The following is a 25,363-nucleotide window of genomic DNA, read 5'->3' on the forward strand; positions in this document are numbered from 1 at the left end:
TACAACAGGTGTAGTAGACCTCACAGTGAAATGCTGAATACAACAGGTGTAGGTAGACCTCACAGTGAAATGCTGAATACAACAGGTGTAGTAGACCTCACAGTGAAATGTTTACTTACGAGCGCCTAACCAACAGTGCAGTTTCCAAAGAATACAGATGAGAATAAGAGATAAAAGTAACAAGTAATTAAAGAGCAGCAGTAAAAAAATAACAATATATACAGGGGGGTGCCGATACAGAGTCAATGTGCGGGGGGCACCGATTAGTTGAGGTAATATGTACATATAGGTAGAGGTATTAAAGTGACTATGCATAGATGATAACAGAGAGTAGCAGCGGTGGTGGTGGTGGGGGGGGGGGATAACAGGTTAAAACAGTCACCTGGGGAATGGGGGGATGGTGCTGATTCTGAGCTCTGATTTTACCTGTTTTAGTTTAGATTCAGATTCTTCCAACTGACATTCTCTCTCGCAGAAAAACCAAACAAACACAAACTGAATTTGGTTGATAATAAAAAATTGACAGGTCACAGAAGTATGATTTTTATTTGTTTATTCGATGACACGCGCTCGTCTTTATTCTTTTTTACATGCAGATTTTGAGGACATAAAAATCAGACTGAAAAAAAAAAAATGTTGACTGGTGTCTAGCTGGGTCCTGCAGTCATTCGGTCGGTCAGGATCGATTAGTCTGCGGAGACAGATCCTGCCAGGACACACACACACACACACACACACACACACACACACACACACACACACACACACACACACACACACACACACACACACACACACACACACACACACACACACACACACACACACACACACACACACACACACACACACACACACACACACACACACACACACAGGACCACTAGAAGTAAAGCATTCCTCTAGTCTGTCTCAGTTATAGTCAAGACGGTCTCTGTCTCCCTTCGCCCCTCAACATGGCATCCAGCATCCAGCAGACAAATGAAAACTAGTGCCTTCGCTCACGACTGTGTTTTGTTGATTGTGCATAAGGCCTGTACAGAGCGAGGGAAGGTGGGGCTTTCCAGTTCTACGCCCCTTCCGCTTGGAATGACCTTTAAAAGCTCCTACAATTCCAGTAGATGGTCCCTTTAAATGAGTTTAAAGGTTAAAATGAAGTAGGGGGCTGTCAATGTTTTCACCTCGAGTTGCACCACACATCCCCAAACCAGAGAGAGAGAGTTCTTGCTGTTCAATGTGTAAATGTATTTTAAATGCATTTTTTAAACTGTAATGCTGTGTGTTATGTTGTAATTGTGTCTGTAACTTTGTGCTGCCGTTGTTGTTGGGTAGGTCCCTCTTGTTAAAAGACATGTGAATCTCAATGAGACTAACCTGGTAAAATTAAGGTAAAAATATAAACTCTCTCTCCAGCCCTACTGTCTCTCTCTCTCCAGCTCTACTGTCTCTCTCTCTCCAGCTCTACTGTCTCTCTCTCTCCAGCCCTACTGTCTCTCTCTCTCTCTCTCTCTCTCTCTCTCCAGCCCTACTGTTTCTCTCTCTCTCCAGCCCTACTGTCTCTCTCTCTCCAGCTCTACTGTCTCTCTCTCTCCAGCTCTACTGTCTCTCTCTCTCCAGCTCTACTGTCTCTCTCTCTCCAGCTCTACTGTCTCTCTCTCTCCAGCCCTACTGTCTCTCTCTCTCTCTCTCTCTCTCTCTCCAGCCCTACTGTTTCTCTCTCTCTCCAGCCCTACTGTCTCTCTCTCTCCAGCTCTACTGTCTCTCTCTCTCCAGCTCTACTGTCTCTCTCTCTCCAGCTCTACTGTCTCTCTCTCTCCAGCTCTACTGTCTCTCTCTCTCCAGCCCTACTGTCTCTCTCTCTCTCTCTCTCTCTCTCTCCAGCCCTACTGTCTCTCTCTCTCTCTCTCTCTCTCTCTCCAGCCCTACTGTTTCTCTCTCTCTCCAGCCCTACTGTCTCTCTCTCTCCAGCCCTACTGTTTCTCTCTCTCTCCAGCTCTACTGTCTCTCTCTCTCCAGCTCTACTGTCTCTCTCTCTCCAGCTCTACTGTCTCTCTCTCTCCAGCTCTACTGTCTCTCTCTCTCCAGCCCTACTGTCTCTCTCTCTCTCTCTCTCTCTCTCTCTCCAGCCCTACTGTTTCTCTCTCTCTCCAGCCCTACTGTCTCTCTCTCTCCAGCTCTACTGTCTCTCTCTCTCTCTCTCAGCCCTACTGTCTCTCTCTCTCCAGCCCTACTGTCTCTCTCTCTCCAGCCCTACTGTCTCTCTCTCTCCAGCCCTACTGTCTCTCTCTCTCCCAGCCCTACTGTCTCTCTCTCTCCAGCCCTACTGTCTCTCTCTCTCCAGCCCTACTGTCTCTCTCTCTCTCTCTCCAGCTCTACTGTTTCTCTCTCTCCCCAGCCCTACTGTCTCTCTCTCTCTCCAGCCCTACTGTCTCTCTCTCCCCAGCCCTACTGTCTCTCTCTCTCTCCAGCCCTACTGTCTCTCTCTCTCTCTCTCTCCCCAGCCCTACTGTCTCTCTCTCTCTCCAGCCCTACTGTCTCTCTCTCCCCAGCCCTACTGTCTCTCTCTCTCTCTCTCTCCAGCCCTACTGTCTCTCTCTCCCCAGCCCTACTGTCTCTCTCTCTCTCTCTCTCTTCAGCCCTACTGTTTCTCTCTCTCCCCAGCCCTACTGTCTCTCTCTCTCCCCAGCCCTACTGTCTCTCTCTCTCTCTCTCTCTCTATCCAGCCCTACTGTCTCTCTCTCTCTCTCCCCAGCCCTACTGTCTCTCTCTCCCCAGCCCTACTGTCTCTCTCTCTCTAGCCCTACTGTCTCTCTCTCTCCAGCCCTACTGTCTCTCTCTCTCTCCAGCCCTACTGTCTCTCTCTCTCCCCAGCCCTACTGTCTCTCTCTCTCTCTCCTCTCTCTCTCTCTCTCTCTCTCTCTCTCTCTCTCTCCAGCCCTACTGTCTCTCTCTCTCTCCAGCCCTACTGTCTCTCTCTCTCTCTCTCTCTCTCCAGCCCTACTGTCTCTCTCTCTCTCCAGCCCTACTGTCTCTCTCTCTCTCTCTCTCTCTCTCTCTCTCTCTCTCCTCTCTCTCTCTCTCTCTCTCTCTCTCTCTCTCTCTCTCTCTCCAGCCCTACTGTCTCTCTCTCCAGCCCTACTGTTTCTCTCTCTCTCCAGCCCTACTGTCTCTCTCTCCAGCACTACTGTTTCTCTCTCTCTCTCCAGCCCTACTGTTTCCCTCTCTCTCTCTCTCCAGCCCTACTGTCTCTCTCTCTCCCCAGCCCTACTGTCTCTCTCCCTCTCCAGCCCTACTGTCTCTCCTCTCTCTCTCTCCAGCCCTACTCTCTCTCTCTCTCTCTCTCTCTCTCTCCAGCCCTACTGTCTCTCTCTCTCACCAGCCCTACTGTCTCTCTCTCTCCAGCCCTACTGTCTCTCTCTTTCTCCAGCCCTACTGTCTCTCTCTCTCCCCAGCCCTACTGTCTCTCTCTCTCCAGCCCTACTGCTCTCTCTCTCTCTCTCTCTCTCCAGCCCTACTGTCTCTCTCTCTCTCTCCCAGCCCTACTGTCTCTCTCTCTCTCTCTCTCTCTCTCCAGCCCTAGTGTCTCTCTCTCTCTCCCAGCCCTACTGTCTCTCTCTCTCTCTCTCTCTCCAGCCCTACTGTCTCTCTCTCTCTCCAGCCCTACTGTCTCTCTCTCTCCAGCCCTACTGTCTCTCTCTCTCTCTCTCTCCAGCCCTACTGTCTCTCTCTCTCTCTCCAGCCCTACTGTCTCTCTCTCTCTCCAGCCCTACTGTCTCTCTCTCTCCAGCCCTACTGTCTCTCTCTCTCTCTCCCCAGCCCTACTGTCTCTCTCTCTCCCCAGCCCTACTGTCTCTCTCTCTCTCTCTCCAGCCCTACTGTCTCTCTCTCCCCAGCCCTACTCTCTCTCTCTCTCTCTCCAGCCCTACTGTCTCTCTCTCTCTCCCGCCCTACTGTCTCTCTCTCTCTCTCTCTCTCTCTGTCTCTCTCTCTCCAGCCCTACTGTCTCTCTCTCTCCCCAGCCCTACTGTCTCTCTCTCTCTCTCTCTCCCAGCCCTACTGTCTCTCTCTCTCTCTCTCCAGCCCTACTGTCTCTCCCTCTCTCTCTCTCCAGCCCTACTGTCTCTCTCTCTCTCTCCAGCCCTACTGTCTCTCTCTCCCCAGCCCTACTGTCTGTCTGCCTCTCCCCAGCCCTACTGTCTCTCTCTCCCCAGCCCTACTCTCTCTCTCTCTCTCTCCCCAGCCCTACTGTCTGTCTGTCTCTCCCCAGCCCTGCTGTCTCTCTCTCCCCAGCCCTACTGTCTCTCTCTCTCTCTCCCCAGCCCTACTGTCTGTCTGCCTCTCCCCAGCCCTACTGTCTCTCTCTCCCCAGCCCTACTGTCTCTCTCTCCTCTCTCCTGTCAATATACTGTCTTGTAACGATGTACAAATTGTTAAAGTACAAAAGGGAAAATAAATGAGCATAAATATGGGTTGTATTTACAATGGTGTTTGTTCTTCACTGGTTGCCCTTTTCCTGTGGCAACAGGTCACAAATCTTGCTGCTGTGATGGCACATTATGGTATTTCACCCAGTAGATATGGGAGTTTATCAAAATTGGATTTGTTTGTAGGTCTGTGTAATCTCAGGGAAATATGTGTCTCTAATATGGTCATACATGTGGCAGGAGGTTAGGAAGTGCAGCTCAGTTTCCACCTCATTTTGTGGGCAGTGTGCACATAGCCTGTCTTCTCTTGAGAGCCAGGTCTGCCTTCGACCTTTCTCAATAGCAAGGCTATGCTCTCTGAGTCTGTACATAGTCAAAGCTTTCCTTAATTTTGGGTCAGTCACAGTGGTCAGGTATTCTGCCACTGTGTACTCTCTGTTTAGGGCCAAATAGCATTCTAGTTTGCTCAGTTTTTTTGTTAATACATTCCAATGTGTCAAGTAATTATCTTTTTGTTTTCTAATGATTTGGTTGGGTCTAATTGTGTTGCTGTCCTGGGGCTCTGTGGGGTCTGTTTGTGTTTGTGAACAGAGTCCCAGGACCAACTTGCTTAGGGGACTCTTCTCCAGGTTCATCTCTCTGTGGGTGATGGCTTTGTTATGGAAGGTTTTGGAATCGCTTCCTTTTAGGTGGTTGTAGAATTTAACGGCTCTTTTCTGGATTTTGATCGTTAGCGGGTATCGGCCTAATTCTGCACTGCATGCATTATTTGGTGTTTTACGTTGTACACGGAGGATATTTTTGCAGAATTCTGCATGTAGAGTCTCAATTTAATATTTGTTCCATTTTTTGTGAATTCTTGGTTGGTGAGCGGACCCCAGACCTCACAACCATGAAGGGCAATGGGTTCTATAACTGATTCAAGTATTTTTAGCCAGATCCTAATTGGTATGTTGAATTTTATGTTCCTTTTGATGGCATAGAAGGCCCTTCTTGCCTTGTCTCTGGTGTCTCTAGCATGGTTAAATGAGATGACATGCTATTTTCAAATCAGTTATCTGTGTGTAATTATTATTATGTGATTAAACTAATCATGTCAACTTAATTACTAGGAAGTCGGGGGCACCGCGGAAGCGTTAGTTTATATAGAGCGGCTATCTCCTGAATCCACTCTCAAGATCTGAAGATCTTTTATATCAATAGCAGTCAGTCATTAGTTATTCTTTACCTTGTATCAGTGTCATCTGAACGTCGTAAAATTCTTGGTTATCTGCACGAACCCTAGCATAAATTACTAATCAGTAAATTAACAATTAAGACATTTTGTATGACTAAATAATCACAGAAATACATCACAAACAAACAATAGATGTTGGTTACTAACAATGGTAGAAAAGTCCCTAGTGGGCTAAGCCAATATGACGGCTTATAATCAGACTGGTTCTACCAGGCTAGGTTATACCCTGGATATTATATGGTGTACACAGTAGTCAGACTGGTTCTACCAGGCTAGGTTATACCCTGGATATTATATGGTGAACACAGTAGTCAGACTGGTTCTACCAGGCTAGGTTAGACCCTGGACATTATATGGTGAACATAGTAGTCAGACTGGTTCTACCAGGCTAGGTTAGACCCTGGACATTATATGGTGAACACAATAGTCTATGTCGTTAACAGGTATGGATCATCATCATCGTTAGGTTAATCTATGTTGTTAACAGGTATGGATCATCGTTAGGTTAATCTATGTCGTTAACAGGTATGGATCATCATCGTTAGGTTAATCTATGTTGTTAACAGGTATGGATCATCGTTAGGTTAATCTATGTCGTTAACAGGTATGGATCATCATCGTTAGGTTAATCTATGTTGTTAACAGGTATGGATCATCGTTAGGTTAATCTATGTTGTTAACAGGTATGGATCATCGTTAGGTTAATCTATGTCGTTAACAGGTATGGATCATCATCATCGTTAGGTTAATCTATGTTGTTAACAGGTATGGATCATCATCGTTAGGTTAATCTATGTCGTTAACAGGTATGGATCATCGTTAGGTTAATCTATGTCGTTAACAGGTATGGATCATCGTTAGGTTAATCTATGTTGTTAACAGGTATGGATCATCATCATCGTTAGGTTAATCTATGTTGTTAACAGGTATGGATCATCATCGTTAGGTTAATCTATGTTGTTAACAGGTATGGATCATCATTAGATTAATCTATGTCGTTAACAGGTATGGACCATCGTTAGGTTAATCTATGTCGTTAACAGGTATGGATCATCATCATCATTAAATTAATCTATGTCGTTAACAGGTATGGATCATCGTTAGGTTAATCTATGTCGTTAACAGGTATGGATCATCATCATCATTAGGTTAATCTATGTCGTTAACAGGTATCGATCATCGTTAGGTTAATCTATGTCGTTAACAGGTATGGATCATCATCATCATTAGGTTAATCTATGTCGTTAACAGGTATGGATCATCGTTAGGTTAATCTATGTCGTTAACAGGTATGGATCATCGTTAGGTTAATCTATGTCGTTAACAGGTATGGATCATCATTAGCTTAATCTATGTCGTTAACAGGTATGGACCATCGTTAGGTTAATCTATGTCGTTAACAGGTATGGATCATCATCATCATTAAATTAATCTATGTCGTTAACAGGTATGGATCATCGTTAGGTTAAGCTATGTCGTTAACAGGTATGGATCATCATCATCATTAGGTTAATCTATGTCGTTAACAGGTATGGATCATCGTTAGGTTAATTTATGTTGTTAACAGGTATCGATCATCATCATCGTTAGGTTAATCTATGTTGTTAACAGGTATGGATCATCATCATCGTTAGGTTAATCTATGTCGTTAACAGGTATGGATCATCGTTAGGTTAATCTATGTTGTTAACAGGTATGGATCATCGTTAGGTTAATCTATGTTGTTAACAGGTATGGATCATCGTTAGGTTAATCTATGTCGTTAACAGGTATGGATCATCATCGTTAGGTTAATCTATGTTGTTAACAGGTATGGATCATCGTTAGGTTAATCTATGTCGTTAACAGGTATGGATCATCATCATCGTTAGGTTAATCTATGTTGTTAACAGGTATGGATCATCATCGTTAGGTTAATCTATGTTGTTAACAGGTATGGATCATCGTTAGGTTAATCTAAGTTGTTAACAGGTATGGATCATCGTTAGGTTAATCTATGTCGTTAACAGGTATGGATCATCATCGTTAGGTTAATCTATGTTGTTAACAGGTATGGATCATCATCGTTAGGTTAATCTATGTCGTTAACAGGTATGGATCATCGTTAGGTTAATCTATGTAGTTAACAGGTATGGATCATCATCATCGTTAGGTTAATCTATGTTGTTAACAGGTATGGATCATCATCGTTAGGTTAATCTATGTTGTTAACAGGTATGGATCATCGTTAGGTTAATCTATGTCGTTAACAGGTATGGATCATCATCATCGTTAGGTTAATCTATGTCGTTAACAGGTATGGATCATCATTAGGTTAATCTATGTCGTTAACAGGTATGGACCATCGTTAGGTTAATCTATGTCGTTAACAGGTATGGATCATCATCATCATTAAATTAATCTATGTCGTTAACAGGTACGGACCATCGTTAGGTTAATCTATGTCGTTAACAGGTATGGGTTAGGTTAATCTATGTCGTTAACAGGTATGGATCATCATCATCATTAGGTTAATCTATGTCGTTAACAGGTATGGATCATCATCATCGTTAGGTTAATCTATGTTGTTAACAGGTATGGATCATCATCGTTAGGTTAATCTATGTCGTTAACAGGTATGGATCATCGTTAGGTTAATCTATGTTGTTAACAGGTATGGATCATCGTTAGGTTAATCTATGTCGTTAACAGGTATGGATCATCATCATCGTTAGGTTAATCTATGTCGTTAATAGGTATGGATCATCGTTAGGTTAATCTATGTTGTTAACAGGTATGGATCATCATCGTTAGGTTAATCTATGTCGTTAACAGGTATGGATCATCGTTAGTTTAATCTATGTCGTTAACAGGTATGGATCATCATTAGGTTAATCTATGTCGTTAACAGGTATGGACCATCGTTAGGTTAATCTATGTCGTTAACAGGTATGGATCATCATCATCATTAAATTAATCTATGTCGTTAACAGGTATGGATCATCGTTAGGTTAATCTATGTCGTTAACAGGTATGGATCATCATCATCATTAGGTTAATCTATGTCGTTAACAGGTATGGATCATCGTTAGGTTAATCTATGTCGTTAACAGGTATGGATCATCATCATCGTTAGGTTAATCTATGTTGTTAACAGGTATGGATCATCATCATCGTTAGGTTAATCTATGTCGTTAACAGGTATGGATCATCGTTAGGTTAATCTATGTTGTTAACAGGTATGGATCATCATCGTTAGGTTAATCTATGTCGTTAACAGGTATGGATCATCGTTAGGTTAATCTATGTCGTTAACAGGTATGGATCATCATTAGGTTAATCTATGTCGTTAACAGGTATGGACCATCGTTAGGTTAATCTATGTCGTTAACAGGTATGGATCATCATCATCATTAAATTAATCTATGTCGTTAACAGGTACGGACCATCGTTAGGTTAATCTATGTCGTTAACAGGTATGGATCATCATCATCATTAAATTAATCTATGTCGTTAACAGGTATGGATCATCGTTAGGTTAATCTATGTCGTTAACAGGTATGGATCATCATCATCATTAGGTTAATCTATGTCGTTAACAGGTATGGATCATCGTTAGGTTAATCTATGTCGTTAACAGGTATGGATCATCATCATCGTTAGGTTAATCTATGTTGTTAACAGGTATGGATCATCATCATCGTTAGGTTAATCTATGTCGTTAACAGGTATGGATCATCGTTAGGTTAATCTATGTTGTTAACAGGTATGGATCATCATCGTTAGGTTAATCTATGTCGTTAACAGGTATGGATCATCGTTAGGTTAATCTATGTCGTTAACAGGTATGGATCATCATTAGGTTAATCTATGTCGTTAACAGGTATGGACCATCGTTAGGTTAATCTATGTCGTTAACAGGTATGGATCATCATCATCATTAAATTAATCTATGTCGTTAACAGGTATGGATCATCGTTAGGTTAATCTATGTCGTTAACAGGTATGGATCATCATCATCATTAGGTTAATCTATGTCGTTAACAGGTATGGATCATCATCATCGTTAGGTTAATCTATGTTGTTAACAGGTATGGATCATCATCGTTAGGTTAATCTATGTCGTTAACAGGTATGGATCATCGTTAGGTTAATCTATGTTGTTAACAGGTATGGATCATCGTTAGGTTAATCTATGTCGTTAACAGGTATGGATCATCATCATCGTTAGGTTAATCTATGTCGTTAACAGGTATGGATCATCGTTAGGTTAATCTATGTTGTTAACAGGTATGGATCATCATCGTTAGGTTAATCTATGTCGTTAACAGGTATGGATCATCGTTAGTTTAATCTATGTCGTTAACAGGTATGGATCATCATTAGGTTAATCTATGTCGTTAACAGGTATGGACCATCGTTAGGTTAATCTATGTCGTTAACAGGTATGGATCATCATCATCATTAAATTAATCTATGTCGTTAACAGGTACGGACCATCGTTAGGTTAATCTATGTCGTTAACAGGTATGGATCATCATCATCATTAAATTAATCTATGTCGTTAACAGGTATGGATCATCGTTAGGTTAATCTATGTCGTTAACAGGTATGGATCATCATCATCATTAGGTTAATCTATGTCGTTAACAGGTATGGATCATCGTTAGGTTAATCTATGTCGTTAACAGGTATGGATCATCATCATCGTTAGGTTAATCTATGTTGTTAACAGGTATGGATCATCATCATCGTTAGGTTAATCTATGTCGTTAACAGGTATGGATCATCGTTAGGTTAATCTATGTTGTTAACAGGTATGGATCATCATCGTTAGGTTAATCTATGTCGTTAACAGGTATGGATCATCGTTAGGTTAATCTATGTCGTTAACAGGTATGGATCATCATTAGTTTAATCTATGTCGTTAACAGGTATGGACCATCGTTAGGTTAATCTATGTCATTAACAGGTATGGATCATCATCATCATTAAATTAATCTATGTCGTTAACAGGTATGGATCATCGTTAGGTTAATCTATGTCGTTAACAGGTATGGATCATCATCATCATTAGGTTAATCTATGTCGTTAACAGGTATGGATCATCATCATCGTTAGGTTAATCTATGTTGTTAACAGGTATGGATCATCATCGTTAGGTTAATCTATGTCGTTAACAGGTATGGATCATCGTTAGGTTAATCTATGTTGTTAACAGGTATGGATCATCGTTAGGTTAATCTATGTCGTTAACAGGTATGGATCATCATCATCGTTAGGTTAATCTATGTCGTTAACAGGTATGGATCATCGTTAGGTTAATCTATGTTGTTAACAGGTATGGATCATCGTTAGGTTAATCTATGTTGTTAACAGGTATGGATCATCATCATCGTTAGGTTAATCTATGTCGTTAACCGGTATGGATCATCACATCGTTAGGTTAATCTATGTCGTTAACAGGTATGGCTCATCATCATCGTTAGGTTAATCTATGTTGTTAACAGGTATGGATCATTGTTAGGTTAATCTATGTCGTTAACAGGTATGGATCATCATCATCGTTAGGTTAATCTATGTCGTTAACAGGTATGGATCATCGTTAGGTTAATCTATGTCGTTAACAGGTATGGATCATTATCATCGTTAGGTTAATCTATGTTGTTAACAGGTATGGATCATCGTTAGGTTAATCTATGTCGTTAACAGGTATGGATCATCATCGTTAGGTTAATCTATGTTGTTAACAGGTATGGATCATCATCATCGTTAGGTTAATCTATGTCGTTAACAGGTATGGATCATCGTTGGGTTAATCTATGTCGTTAACAGGTATGGATCATCATCGTTAGGTTAATCTATGTTGTTAACAGGTATGGATCATCATCATCGTTAGGTTAATCTATGTTGTTAACAGGTATGGATCATCGTTAGGTTAATCTATGTCGTTAACAGGTATGGATCATCATCATCATTAGGTTAATCTATGTCGTTAACAGGTATGGATCATCGTTAGGTTAATCTATGTCGTTAACAGGTTATGGATCATCATCATCGTTAGGTTAATCTATGTCGTTAACAGGTATGCCAGTCCATCATTGTTCACATTGTGTCTTTGAAGTAACCAGTGGTGTAAACTACTGAAGTAAAAATACTTTAAAAGTACTTCTTAATTAAGTAGTTTTTGTGGCATCTGTACAATACTATATATATTTTGGACAATTTATATTTTCACTACATTCCTATAGAAACTCATGTACTCCGTACATTTTCCCTGACACTGAATACATTTGGAATGCTTAGCAGGACATGAAAATGGTCCAATTTACGCACTTATCAAGAGGTCATCCCTACTGCCACTGATCTGGCGGACTCACTAAACACAAACGTTTCATTTGTAAATTATGTCTAAGTGTTGGAGTGTGCCTCTGGCTATCTGTAAATTAATAAAATGGCTTCAAGTATATTACAGCAATTACACTTTATTGTATTTTTTATTTAACCTTTATTTTAAAGAGGAGACATGTTGAGACCTATTTTCAAATGTACAATATAATATACACAAAATGTACAGCACCAGTCAAAAGTTTGGACACACCGACTCATTCAAGGGTTTTTCTTTATTTTTTACTATTTTCTACATTGTAGAATAATAGTGAAGACATCAAAACTATGGAATCATGTAGTAACCAAAGTGTTAAACAAATCAATATATATTTTAAATTATTCAAAGTAACCACCCTTGATGCAGCTCTGCACACTCTTGGCATTCTCTCAACCAGCTTCACCTGGAATGCTTTTCCAACAGTCTTGAAGGAGTTCCCACATATGCTGAGCACTTGTTGGCTGCTTTTCCTTTACGCTGCGGTCCAACTCATCCGAAAACATCTCAATTGGATTGAGGTCGGGTGATTGTGTAGGCCAGATCATCTGATGCAGCACTCCATCACTCTTCTCTTCTTGGTCAAATAGCCCTTAGACAGCCTGGAGGTGTGTTGGGTCATTGTCCTATTGAAAAACAAATGATAGTCCCACTACATTTACATTTACGTCATTTAGCAGACGCTCTTATCCAGAGCGACTTACAAACTGGTGCATTCACCTTATGATATCCAGTGGAACAACCACTTTACAATAGTGCATCTATATCTTTTAATTTATTTTATTTTTTTGGGGGGGGGGGGGGGTTAGAAGGATTACTTTATCCTATCCCAGGTATTCCTTAAAGAGGCGGGGTTTCAGGTGTCTCCGGAAGGTGGTGATTGACTCCGCTGTCCTGGCGTCGTGAGGGAGCTTGTTCCACCATTGGGGTGCCAGAGCAGCGAACAGTTTTGACTGGGCTGAGCGGGAACTGTGCTTCCGCAGAGGTAGGGGGGCCAGCAGGCCAGAGGTGAATGAACGCAGTGCCCACTAAGCACAAACCAGATGGGATGGCGTATCACTGCAGAATGCTATCTTCTGTATACCACCCCTACCTTGTCACAAATCAAATCAAATGTATTTATAAAGCCCTTCTTACATCAGCTGATATCTCAAAGTGCTGTACAGAAACCCAGCATAAAACCCCCAAACAGCAAGCAATGCAGGTGTAGAAGCACGGTGGCTAGGAAAAACTCCCTAGAAAGGCCAAAACCTAGATAGAAACCTAGAGAGGAACCAGGCTATGAGGGGTGGCCAGTCCTCTTCAGGCTGTGCTGGGTGGAGATTAGAAACCTAGAGAGGAACCAGGCTATGAGGGGTGGCCAGTCCTCTTCTGGCTGTGCCAGGTGGAGATTATAACAGAACATGGCCAAGATGTTCAAATGTTCATAGATGACCAGCACGGTCAAATAATAATACATCACAACTGATTGGCTCAAACGCTTTAAGAAGGAAAGATATTCCACATATTAACTTTGAACAAGGCACACCTGTTAATTGAAATGCATTCCAGATTACTACCTCATGAAGCTGGTTGAGAGAATGACAAGAGTGTGCAAAGCTGTCATCAAGGCAAAGGGAGGTTACTTTGAAGAATCTCTAATAAATCTAATGAAATTTTATTTGTCACATGCGCTGAATACAACAGGTGTAGATCTTACAGTGAAATGCTTCCTTACAAGCCCTTAACGAACGAAGCAGTTTTAAGAAAAATACCTGAAAAAAATAAATAAATAAAAGTAACAAATAATTTAAGGTGCAGCAGTAAATAACAATAGCGAGGCTATATACAGGGGGTACCGGTACAGAGTCAATGTGGAGGCTATATACAGGGGGTACCGGTACAGAGTCAATGTGGAGGCTATATACAGGGGGTACCGGTACAGAGTCAATGTGGAGGCTATATACAGGGGGTACCGGTACAGAGTCAATGTGGAGGCTTTATACAGGGGGTACCGGTACAGAGTCAATGTGGAGGCTATATACAGGGGGTACCGGTACAGAGTCAATGTGGAGGCTATATACAGGGGGTACCGGTACAGAGTCAATGTGGAGGCTATATACAGGGGGTACTGGTACAGAGTCAATGTGGAGGCTATATACAGGGGGTACCGGTACAGAGTCAATGTGGAGGCTACATACAGGGGGTACCAGTACAGAGTCAATGTGGAGGCTATATACAGGGGGTACCGGTACAGACTCAATGTGGAGGCTATATACAGGGGGTACCGGTACAGAGTCAATGTGGAGGCTATATACAGGCTATTACGGTACAGAGTCAATGTGGAGGCTATATACAGGGGTTAGTCAAGGTAATTGAGGTAACATGTACATGTAGGTAGAGTTATTAAAGTGACTATGTATAGATAATAGAGTAGCAGCGGTGTAAAAGAGGGGTGGGGGGGGCAATGCAAATAGTCTGAGTATAAGACTGTTCAGGAGATGTTCAGGAGTCTTATGGCTTGGGGGTAAAAACTGTTGAGAAGTCTTTTTGTCCTAGACTTGGTGCTCCGGTACCGCTTGCCATGCGGTAGTAGAGAGAACAGTTTATGACTGGGGTGGCTGGGGTCTTTGACCATTTTTAGGGCCTTCCTCTGACACCGCCTGGTATAGAGGTCCTGGATGGCAGGAAGCTTAGCCCCAGTGTTGTACTGGGTCGTACGCACTACCCTCTGTAGTGGCTTGCGGTCAGAGGCCGAGCAGTTGCCGTACCAGGCAGTGATGCAACCAGTCAGGATGCTCTCGATGGTGCAGCTGTAGAACCTTTTGAGGATCTGAGGGCCCATGACAAATATTTTTAGTTTCCTGAGGAGGAATAGGTTTTGTCGTGCCCTCTTCTCGACTGTCTTGGTGTGCTTGGACCATGTTAGTTTGTTGGTGATGTGGACGCCAAGGAACTTGAAGCTCTCAAATATAAAATATATACAGCATTGATTTGTTTAACACTTTTTTGGTTACTACATGATTCCATATGTGTTATTTGATAGTTTTGATGTCTTCACTATCATTCTACAATGTAGAAAAGAGTAAAAAATTAAGAAAAACCCTGGAATGAGTTGGTGTGCCCACACTTTTGACTGGTAGGGTATATGGTTGTTCAGGTTGTAACACAAAACGATGGGTGAGTGTGTTCTGTGGTTGCTGTGACGTGGAACTTCCTCTTCTGTCCTCTCCGGTCCAGCCAGTTCAGTTCTGTCTCTCCTGTCCTCTCCTGTCCAGCCAGTTCAGTTCTGTCTCTCCTGTCCTCTCCAGTCCAGCCAGTTCAGTTCTGTCTCTTCTGTCCTCTCCGGTCCAGCCAGTTCAGTTCTGTCTCTTCTGTCCTCTCCAGTCCAGCCAGTTCAGTTCTGTCTCTCCTGTCCAGCCAGTTCAGTTCTGTCTCTTCTGTCCTCTCCGGTCCAGCCAGTTCAGTTCTGTCTCTTCTGTCCTCTCCTGTCCAGCCAGTTCAGTTCTATCTCTCCAGTCCAGCCAGTTCAGTTCTGTCTCTCCTGTCCTCTCCAGTCCAGCCAGTTCAGTTCTGTCTCTTCTGTCCTCTCCGGTCCAGCCAGTTCAGTTCTGTCTCTTCTGTCCTCTCCGGTCCAGCCAGTTCAGTTCTGTCTCTTCTGTCCTCTCCGGTCCAGCCAGTTCAGTTCTGTCTCTTCTGTCCTCTCCGGTCCAGCCAGTTCAGTTCTGTCTCTTCTGTCCTCTCCTGTCCAGCCAGTTCAGTTCTATCTCTCCTGTCCAGCCAGTTCAGTTCTGTCTCTTCTGTCCTCTCCTGTCCTCTCCTGTCCAGCCAGTTCAGTTCTGTCTCTCCTGTCCAGCCAGTTCAGTTCTATCTCTCCTGTCCTCTCCTGTCCTCTCCTGTCCAGCCAGTTCAGTTCTGTCTCTCCTGTCCTGCCAGTTCAGTTCTGTCTCTCCTGTCCTCTCCTGTCCAGCCAGTTCAGTTCTGTCTCTTCTGTCCTCTCCAGTCCAGCCAGTTCAGTTCTATCTCTTCTGTCCTCTCCTGTCCTCTCCTGTCCTGCCAGTTCAGTTCTGTCTCTTCTGTCCAGCCAGTTCAGTTCTGTCTCTCCTGTCCTCTCCTGTCCAGCTCGTTCAGTTCTATCTCTCCTGTCCTCTCCTGTCCAGCCAGTTCAGTTCTGTCTCTTCTGTCCTCTCCGGTCCAGCCAGTTCAGTTCTGTCTCTTCTGTCCTCTCCGGTCCAGCCAGTTCAGTTCTGTCTCTTCTGTCCTCTCCGGTCCAGCCAGTTCAGTTCTGTCTCTTCTGTCCTCTCCTGTCCAGCCAGTTCAGTTCTATCTCTCCCGTCCAGCCAGTTCAGTTCTGTCTCTTCTGTCCTCTCCTGTCCAGCCAGTTCAGTTCTGTCTCTCCTGTCCAGCCAGTTCAGTTCTATCTCTCCTGTCCTCTCCTGTCCTCTCCTGTCCAGCCAGTTCAGTTCTGTCTCTCCTGTCCAGCCAGTTCAGTTCTGTCTCTCCTGTCCTGCCAGTTCAGTTCTGTCTCTTCTGTCCTCTCCGGTCCAGCCAGTTCAGTTCTGTCTCTTCTGTCCAGCCAGTTCAGTTCTGTCTCTCCTGTCCTCTCCTGTCCAGCCAGTTCAGTTCTATCTCTTCTGTCCTCTCCGGTCCAGCCAGTTCAGTTCTGTCTCTTCTGTCCTCTCCGGTCCAGCCAGTTCAGTTCTGTCTCTCCTGTCCTCTCCTGTCCAGCTCGTTCAGTTCTGTCTCTTCTGTCCTCTCCAGTCCAGCCAGTTCAGTTCTGTCTCTTCTGTCCTCTCCGGTCCAGCCAGTTCAGTTCTGTCTCTTCTGTCCTCTCCGGTCCAGCCAGTTCAGTTCTGTCTCTTCTGTCCTCTCCTGTCCAGCCAGTTCAGTTCTATCTCTCCTGTCCAGCCAGTTCAGTTCTGTCTCTTCTGTCCTCTCCTGTCCTCTCCTGTCCAGCCAGTTCAGTTCTGTCTCTCCTGTCCAGCCAGTTCAGTTCTATCTCTCCTGTCCTCTCCTGTCCAGCCAGTTCAGTTCTGTCTCTCCTGTCCTGCCAGTTCAGTTCTGTCTCTCCTGTCCTCTCCTGTCCAGCCAGTTCAGTTCTGTCTCTTCTGTCCAGCCAGTTCAGTTCTGTCTCTCCTGTCCTCTCCTGTCCAGCCAGTTCAGTTCTGTCTCTCCTGTCCTGCCAGTTCAGTTCTGTCTCTCCTGTCCTCTCCTGTCCAGCCAGTTCAGTTCTGTCTCTTCTGTCCAGCCAGTTCAGTTCTGTCTCTCCTGTCCTCTCCTGTCCTGCCAGTTCAGTTCTGTCTCTCCTGTCCAGCTCGTTCAGTTCTGTCTCTCCTGTCCTCTCCTGTCCTGCCAGTTCAGTTCTATCTCTCCTGTCCTCTCCTGTCCAGCCCGTTCAGTTCTATCTTATCTTATAATACTGCTGCTATATGGAACCAGCCGTTGAATAACACTCCAGTTTTATACATTCTCTCTATACACCTATCATAACAAAACACCCACTGCTGCTCTGCATGTTTTGGGTTGTTACCCGAACTTTACTGGTATCCTGTTACCAGAACTTTACTGGTATGTTGTTACCAGAACTTTACTGGTATGCTGTTACCAGAACTTTACTGGTATGCTGTTACCGGAACTTTACTGGTATGCTGTTACCAGAACTTTACTGGTATGCTGTTACCGGAACTTTACTGGTATGCTGTTACCGGAACTTTACTGGTATGCTGTTACCAGAACTTTACTGGTATGCAGTTCAACAGGCTCCTCCTCTCTCCAGTTCAACAGGCTCCTCCTCCTCTCTCCAGTTCAACAGGCTCCTCCTCCTCTCTCCAGTTCAACAGGCTGCTCCTCCTCTCTCCAGTTCAACAGGCTGCTCCTCTCTCCAGTTCAACAGGCTGCTCCTCTCTCCAGTTCAACAGGCTGCTCCTCCTCTCTCCAGTTCAACAGGCTGCTCCTCCTCTCTCCAGTTCAACAGGCTCCTCCTCCTCTCTCCAGTTCAACAGGCTGCTCCTCTCTCCAGTTCAACAGGCTGCTCCCTCTCTCCAGTTCAACAGGCTGCTCCTCTCTCCAGTTCAACAGGCTGCTCCTCCTCTCTCCAGTTCAACAGGCTGCTCCTCCTCTCTCCAGTTCAACAGGCTCCTCCTCCTCTCTCCAGTTCAACAGGCTGCTCCTCTCTCCAGTTCAACAGGCTGCTCCTCCTCTCTCCAGTTCAACAGGCTGTCCTCCTCTCTCCAGTTCAACAGGCTGCTCCTCCTCTCTCCAGTTCAACAGGCTCCTCCTCTCTCCAGTTCAACAGGCTGCTCCTCCTCTCTCCAGTTCAACAGGCTGCTCCTCCTCTCTCCAGTTCAACAGGCTCCTCCTCCTCTCTCCAGTTCAACAGGCTGCCTCCTCCTCTCTCCAGTTCAACAGGCTGCTCCTCCTCTCTCCAGTTCAACAGGCTGCTCCTCTCTCCAGTTCAACAGGCTGCTCCTCTCTCCAGTTCAACAGGCTGCTCCTCCTCTCTCCAGTTCAACAGGCTGCTCCTCCTCTCTCCAGTTCAACAGGCTCCTCCTCCTCTCTCCAGTTCAACAGGCTGCTCCTCTCTCTCAGTTCAACAGGCTGCTCCCTCTCTCCAGTTCAACAGGCTGCTCCTCTCTCCAGTTCAACAGGCTGCTCCTCCTCTCTCCAGTTCAACAGGCTGCTCCTCCTCTCTCCAGTTCAACAGGCTGCTCCTCCTCTCTCCAGTTCAACAGGCTGCTCCTCTCTCCAGTTCAACAGGCTGCTCCTCCTCTCTCCAGTTCAACAGGCTGCTCCTCCTCTCTCCAGTTCAACAGGCTGCTCCTCCTCTCTCCAGTTCAACAGGCTGCTCCTCCTCTCTCCAGTTCAACAGGCTGCTCCTCTCTCCAGTTCAACAGGCTGCTCCTCTCTCCAGTTCAACAGGCTGCTCCTCCTCTCTCCAGTTCAACAGGCTGCTCCTCCTCTCTCCAGTTCAACAGGCTCTCCTCCTCTCTCCAGTTCAACAGGCTCCTCCTCTCTCCAGTTCAACAGGCTCCCTCCTCTCTCCAGTTCAACAGGCTGCTCCTCTCTCCAGTTCAACAGGCTCCTCCTCCTCTCTCCAGTTCAACAGGCTCCTCCTCCTCTCTCCAGTTCAACAGGCTGCTCCTCTCTCCAGTTCAACAGGCTCCTCCTCTCTCCAGTTCAACAGGCTGCTCCTCTCTCCAGTTCAACAGGCTGCTCCTCCTCTCTCCAGTTCAACAGGCTGCCTCCTCTCTCCAGTTCAACAGGCTGCCCTCCTCTCTCCAGTTCAACAGGCTGCTCCTCCTCTCTCCAGTTCAACAGGCTCCTCCTCTCTCCAGTTCAACAGGCTGCTCCTCTCTCCAGTTCAACAGGCTCCTCCTCCTCTCTCCAGTTCAACAGGCTGCTCCTCCTCTCTCCAGTTCAACAGGCTGCTCCTCCTCTCTCCAGTTCAACAGGCTGCTCCTCCTCTCTCCAGTTCAACAGGCTGCCCTCCTCTCTCCAGTTCAACAGGCTCCTCCTCTCTCCAGTTCAACAGGCTGCTCCTCCTCTCTCCAGTTCAACAGGCTGCTCCTCCTCTCTCCAGTTCAACAGGCTGCTCCTCCTCTCTCCAGTTCAACAGGCTGCCTCCTCTCTCCAGTTCAACAGGCTGCCTCCTCTCTCCAGTTCAACAGGCTGCTCCTCCTCTCTCCAGTTCAACAGGCTGCTCCTCCTCTCTCCAGTTCAACAGGCTCCTCCTCTCTCCAGTTCAACAGGCTCCTCCTCCTCTCTCCAGTTCAACAGGCTCCTCCTCCTCTCTCCAGTTCAACAGGCTCCTCCTCTCTCCAGTTCAACAGGCTCCTCCTCTCTCCAGTTCAACAGGCTCCTCCTCCTCTCTCCAGTTCAACAGGCTCCTCCTCCTCTCTCCAGTTCAACAGGCTCCTCCTCCTCTCTCCAGTTCAACAGGCTGCTCCTCCTCTCTCCAGTTCAACAGGCTCCTCCTCTCTCCAGTTCAACAGGCTCCTCCTCTCTCCAGTTCAACAGGCTCCTCCTCTCTCCAGTTCAACAGGCTCCTCCTCTCTCCAGTTCAACAGGCTGCTCCTCCTCTCTCCAGTTCAACAGGCTGCTCCTCTCTCCAGTTCAACAGGCTGCTCCTCCTCTCTCCAGTTCAACAGGCTGCCTCCTCTCTCCAGTTCAACAGGCTCCTCCTCTCTCCAGTTCAACAGGCTCCTCCTCTCTCCAGTTCAACAGGCCTCCTCCTCTCTCCAGTTCAACAGGCTGCCTCCTCTCTCCAGTTCAACAGGCTGCTCCTCTCTCCAGTTCAACAGGCTCCTCCTCCTCTCTCCAGTTCAACAGGCTGCTCCTCTCTCCAGTTCAACAGGCTCCTCCTCTCTCCAGTTCAACAGGCTGCCTCCTCTCTCCAGTTCAACAGGCTGCTCCTCCTCTCTCCAGTTCAACAGGCTCCTCCTCTCTCCAGTTCAACAGGCTGCTCCTCTCTCCAGTTCAACAGGCTCCTCCTCCTCTCTCCAGTTCAACAGGCTCCTCCTCTCTCCAGTTCAACAGGCTGCTCCTCTCTCCAGTTCAACAGGCTCCTCCTCCTCTCTCCAGTTCAACAGGCTCCTCCCCCTCTCTCCAGTTCAACAGGCTCCTCCTCCTCTCTCCAGTTCAACAGGCTGCTCCTCCTCTCTCCAGTTCAACAGGCTGCTCCTCTCTCCAGTTCAACAGGCTCCTCCTCTCTCCAGTTCAACAGGCTCCTCCTCCTCTCTCCAGTTCAACAGGCTCCTCCTCCTCTCTCCAGTTCAACAGGCTGCTCCTCCTCTCTCCAGTTCAACAGGCTGCTCCTCCTCTCTCCAGTTCAACAGGCTGCTCCTCCTCTCTCCAGTTCAACAGGCTGCCTCCTCCTCTCTCCAGTTCAACAGGCTGCTCCTCCTCTCTCCAGTTCAACAGGCTGCTCCTCCTCTCTCCAGTTCAACAGGCTGCTCCTCCTCTCTCCAGTTCAACAGGCTGCTCCTCCTCTCTCCAGTTCAACAGGCTGCTCCTCTCTCCAGTTCAACAGGCTGCTCCTCTCTCCAGTTCAACAGGCTGCTCCTCCTCTCTCCAGTTCAACAGGCTGCTCCTCCTCTCTCCAGTTCAACAGGCTGCTCCTCCTCTCTCCAGTTCAACAGGCTGCCTCCTCCTCTCTCCAGTTCAACAGGCTGCTCCTCTCTCCAGTTCAACAGGCTCCTCCTCCTCTCTCCAGTTCAACAGGCTCCTCCTCCTCTCTCCAGTTCAACAGGCTCCTCCTCTCTCCAGTTCAACAGGCTCCTCCTCCTCTCTCCAGTTCAACAGGCTCCTCCTCCTCTCTCCAGTTCAACAGGCTCCTCCTCTCTCCAGTTCAACAGGCTCCTCCTCTCTCCAGTTCAACAGGCTCCTCCTCCTCTCTCCAGTTCAACAGGCTGCTCCTCCTCTCTCCAGTTCAACAGGCTGCTCCTCTCTCCAGTTCAACAGGCTGCTCCTCCTCTCTCCAGTTCAACAGGCTGCTCCTCCTCTCTCCAGTTAAACAGGCTGCTCCTCCTCTCTCCAGTTCAACAGGCTCCTCCTCTCTCCAGTTCAACAGGCTCCTCCTCCTCTCTCCAGTTAAACAGGCTCCTCCTCTCTCCAGTTCAACAGGCTCCTCCTCCTCTCTCCAGTTCAACAGGCTGCTCCTCCTCTCTCCAGTTCAACAGGCTGCTCCTCCTCTCTCCAGTTCAACAGGCTCCTCCTCTCTCCAGTTCAACAGGCTCCTCCTCTCTCCAGTTCAACAGGCTGCTCCTCCTCTCTCCAGTTCAACAGGCTGCTCCTCCTCTCTCCAGTTCAACAGGCTGCCTCCTCTCTCCAGTTCAAGATGCTGCTCCTCTCTCCAGTTCAACAGGCTCCTCCTCCTCTCTCCAGTTCAACAGGCTCCTCCTCTCTCCAGTTCAACAGGCTCCTCCTCTCTCCAGTTCAACAGGCTCCTCCTCTCTCCAGTTCAACAGGCTCCTCCTCCTCTCTCCAGTTCAACAGGCTCCTCCTCCTCTCTCCAGTTCAACAGGCTGCTCCTCCTCTCTCCAGTTCAACAGGCTGCTCCTCCTCTCTCCAGTTCAACAGGCTGCTCCTCCTCTCTCCAGTTCAACAGGCTGCTCCTCCTCTCTCCAGTTCAACAGGCTGCTCCTCCTCTCTCCAGTTCAACAGGCTGCTCCTCTCTCCAGTTCAACAGGCTGCTCCTCCTCTCTCCAGTTCAACAGGCTGCTCCTCCTCTCTCCAGTTCAACAGGCTGCTCCTCCTCTCTCCAGTTCAACAGGCTGCTCCTCCTCTCTCCAGTTCAACAGGCTGCCCTCCTCTCTCCAGTTCAACAGGCTCCTCCTCTCTCCAGTTCAACAGGCTCCTCCTCCTCTCTCCAGTTCAACAGGCTCCTCCTCCTCTCTCCAGTTCAACAGGCTGCTCCTCCTCTCTCCAGTTCAACAGGCTGCTCCTCCTCTCTCCAGTTCAACAGGCTGCTCCTCCTCTCTCCAGTTCAACAGGCTGCCTCCTCCTCTCTCCAGTTCAACAGGCTGCTCCTCCTCTCTCCAGTTCAACAGGCTGCTCCTCCTCTCTCCAGTTCAACAGGCTCCTCCTCTCTCCAGTTCAACAGGTGATTGATTGTTGCTCAGTGAAGTCCGATAGAGCTTTGATAGGTCAGAGGTCATTAAAGGGGCGGTAGCAGGACGTGATGTCACGGGAAGTGAAGTCACTCCCAGCCGTTGTCCTTGATCATGTGAGTCAGCTCAATGATGAACTTCCCCTCTTTATACTTCTGGCTGCTCTCAAACGCATGTTCCTGGAGGAGAGAAGACAACAACAGCATGACGTTTAGCAGACACTCCATACAGTCAGACAACAACCTCTACAACTCTTAACACAGCCATGTACAGATTACCGCCAAAATAAAGGAAACGCGAGAGTAAACGAGGGATACGAAGTATAACGAAAGCTGGTGCTTCCACACAGGTGTGGTTCGTGAGTTAATTAAGCAATTAAAACATCCCATCATGCTTTGGGAGGGTCCTGTATAAAAACGCCCAGCTGCCCATTATGTTGTCTACCGTGGATCGGAGAAGAGATCTCAGTGACGGATCTCAAAGGAGCACAGGGGGAGGTTTAAAGGGTGTCTCAGTCGCCAGATTGTGGAGCGACGCCTGACATTCAACATTTCGTTGTAAGGCAACACAGAGACTCAACCACTAGAGATGTGGGATAGTTGTTCATTTCTCTTCGACTTCTATGCTCGAACAAGTCTGAATAATCATTTTAACTGGACGAAGTGGGTTGATTGTTGTGTGCGACACTGTTACTAGTGCTGTACGTTGGGTTTGGTTTGAGCGGTATGTACAGTTAGGTGGCTTACGTATTTCCAGCCCAGAGTGGTTTTACAGTTTTCACAGTAGATGTCAGCGACGGCATGTAAACCTGTCAGGAGAACCCTCTCCTCGGCCGGCCCACAGCCCACGTTAACACTGAGGGAGAGGGTTAAAGTTACTTTTAAAATTACTTTTTAAACAGACAATTGTACTTCTGGCTTTGCAACTTTTCAGCTGAGCCCAATGAGTTATTACAGCTTACTTACACAGAGTTGAAGAGGTAGGCTCTTCCCTGGCTGCCTTGGAATGACTGGAACAGAAAGAGAAAAGAATCCCTGAGGATAGACTGAGGCCCGAAAACACACCATACGTCTGTAAACACACCACACACCTGTAAACATACCATACACCTGTAAACACACTGTAAACACACCATACGTCTGTAAACACGTAAACACACCATACATCTGTAAACACACCATACGTCTGTAAACACACCATACGTCTGTAAACACACCATACATCTGTAAACACACCATACACCTGTAAACACACTGTAAACACACCATACACCTGTAAACACACCATACACCTGTAAACACACTGTAAACACACCATACACCTGTAAACACACCATACACCTGTAAACACACCATACATCTGTAAACACACTGTAAACACACCATACACCTGTAAACACACCATACATCTGTAAACACACTGTAAACACACCATACACCTGTAAACACACCATACACCTGTAAACACACTGTAAACACACCATACGTCTGTAAACACACCATACACCTGTAAACACACCATACACCTGTAAACACACCATACATCTGTAAACATAGTGTAAACACACCATACACCTGTAAACACACCATACACCTGTAAACACACTGTAAACACACCATACACCTGTAAACACACCATACACCTGTAAACACACCATACATCTGTAAACACACTGTAAACACACCATACACCTGTAAACACACTGTAAACACACCATACACCTGTAAACACACCATACACCTGTAAACACACTGTAAACACACCATACACCTGTAAACACACCATACACCTGTAAACACACTGTAAACACACCATACATCTGTAAACACACCATACGTCTGTAAACACACTGTAAACACACCATACACCTGTAAACACACTGTAAACACACCATAGACCTGTAAACACACTGTAAACACACCATACACCTGTAAACACACCATACATCTGTAAACACACCATACATCTGTAAACACACTGTAAACACACCACACATCTGTAAACACACCATACATCTGTAAACACACTGTAAACACACCATACACCTGTAAACACACTGTAAACACACCATACATCTGTAAACGCACCATACACCTGTAAACACACTGTAAACACACCATACATCTGTAAACGCACCATACATCTGTGAACACACTGTAAACACACCATACACCTGTAAACACACTGTAAACACACCACACACCTGTAAACACACTGTAAACACACCATACATCTGTAAACACACCATACATCTGTAAACACACTGTAAACACACCACACACCTGTAAACACACTGTAAACACACCATACATCTGTAAACAAACCATACATCTGTAAACACACCATACGTCTGTAAACACACCATACGTCTGTAAACACACCATACACCTGTAAACACACCATACACCTGTAAACACACCATACGTCTGTAAACACACCATACATCTGTAAACACACCATACATCTGTAAACACACCATACATCTGTAAACACATCTGTAAACACACCATACATCTGTAAACACACCATACATAGTTCAAGATGCAGAGAGGAAAAACTGTAATAAAAGAAACCAACTCCAGCACACTGCTATTGTTCTGGTGTTTGTGGATCTCAAACTGACGTCATCCTAGAGTGCTGCTGAATACTGAATGTTCTCTTACAAAAAAAGATGGCAGTTTTAAAAGTGCAATCGACTATATTATTTTGGACGCAGTATTTGCAGCATCCTGAGCTCCGTTTACTGCACTCC

At 46.0% G+C, this 25,363-nt stretch overlaps 1 protein-coding gene across 2 annotated transcripts in view; it reads right to left on the minus strand.

Annotated features, from left to right (window-relative positions):
- Positions 1-22,510: 22,510 nt before the first annotated feature.
- Positions 22,511-25,363, minus strand: part of LOC106586007 (protein yippee-like 1) — a 30,697-nt gene continuing 27,844 nt past the window's right edge. For both annotated transcript variants that reach the window (XM_014172783.3, XM_082968757.1), the window contains 3 exons: positions 23,577-23,620; positions 23,358-23,466; positions 22,511-22,790 (listed from right to left, as the gene is read on the minus strand). In XM_014172783.3, coding sequence (XP_014028258.1) covers positions 22,701-22,790; positions 23,358-23,466; positions 23,577-23,620 — 243 coding nt within the window. In that variant the 3' untranslated portion in view covers positions 22,511-22,700. The remainder of the gene's footprint in view (positions 22,791-23,357; positions 23,467-23,576; positions 23,621-25,363) is intronic.

The sequence above is a fragment of the Salmo salar genome, chromosome 24 (genome assembly GCF_965601325.2).
Source record: "Salmo salar chromosome 24, fSalSal1, whole genome shotgun sequence".
NCBI lineage: Eukaryota > Metazoa > Chordata > Actinopteri > Salmoniformes > Salmonidae > Salmo > Salmo salar.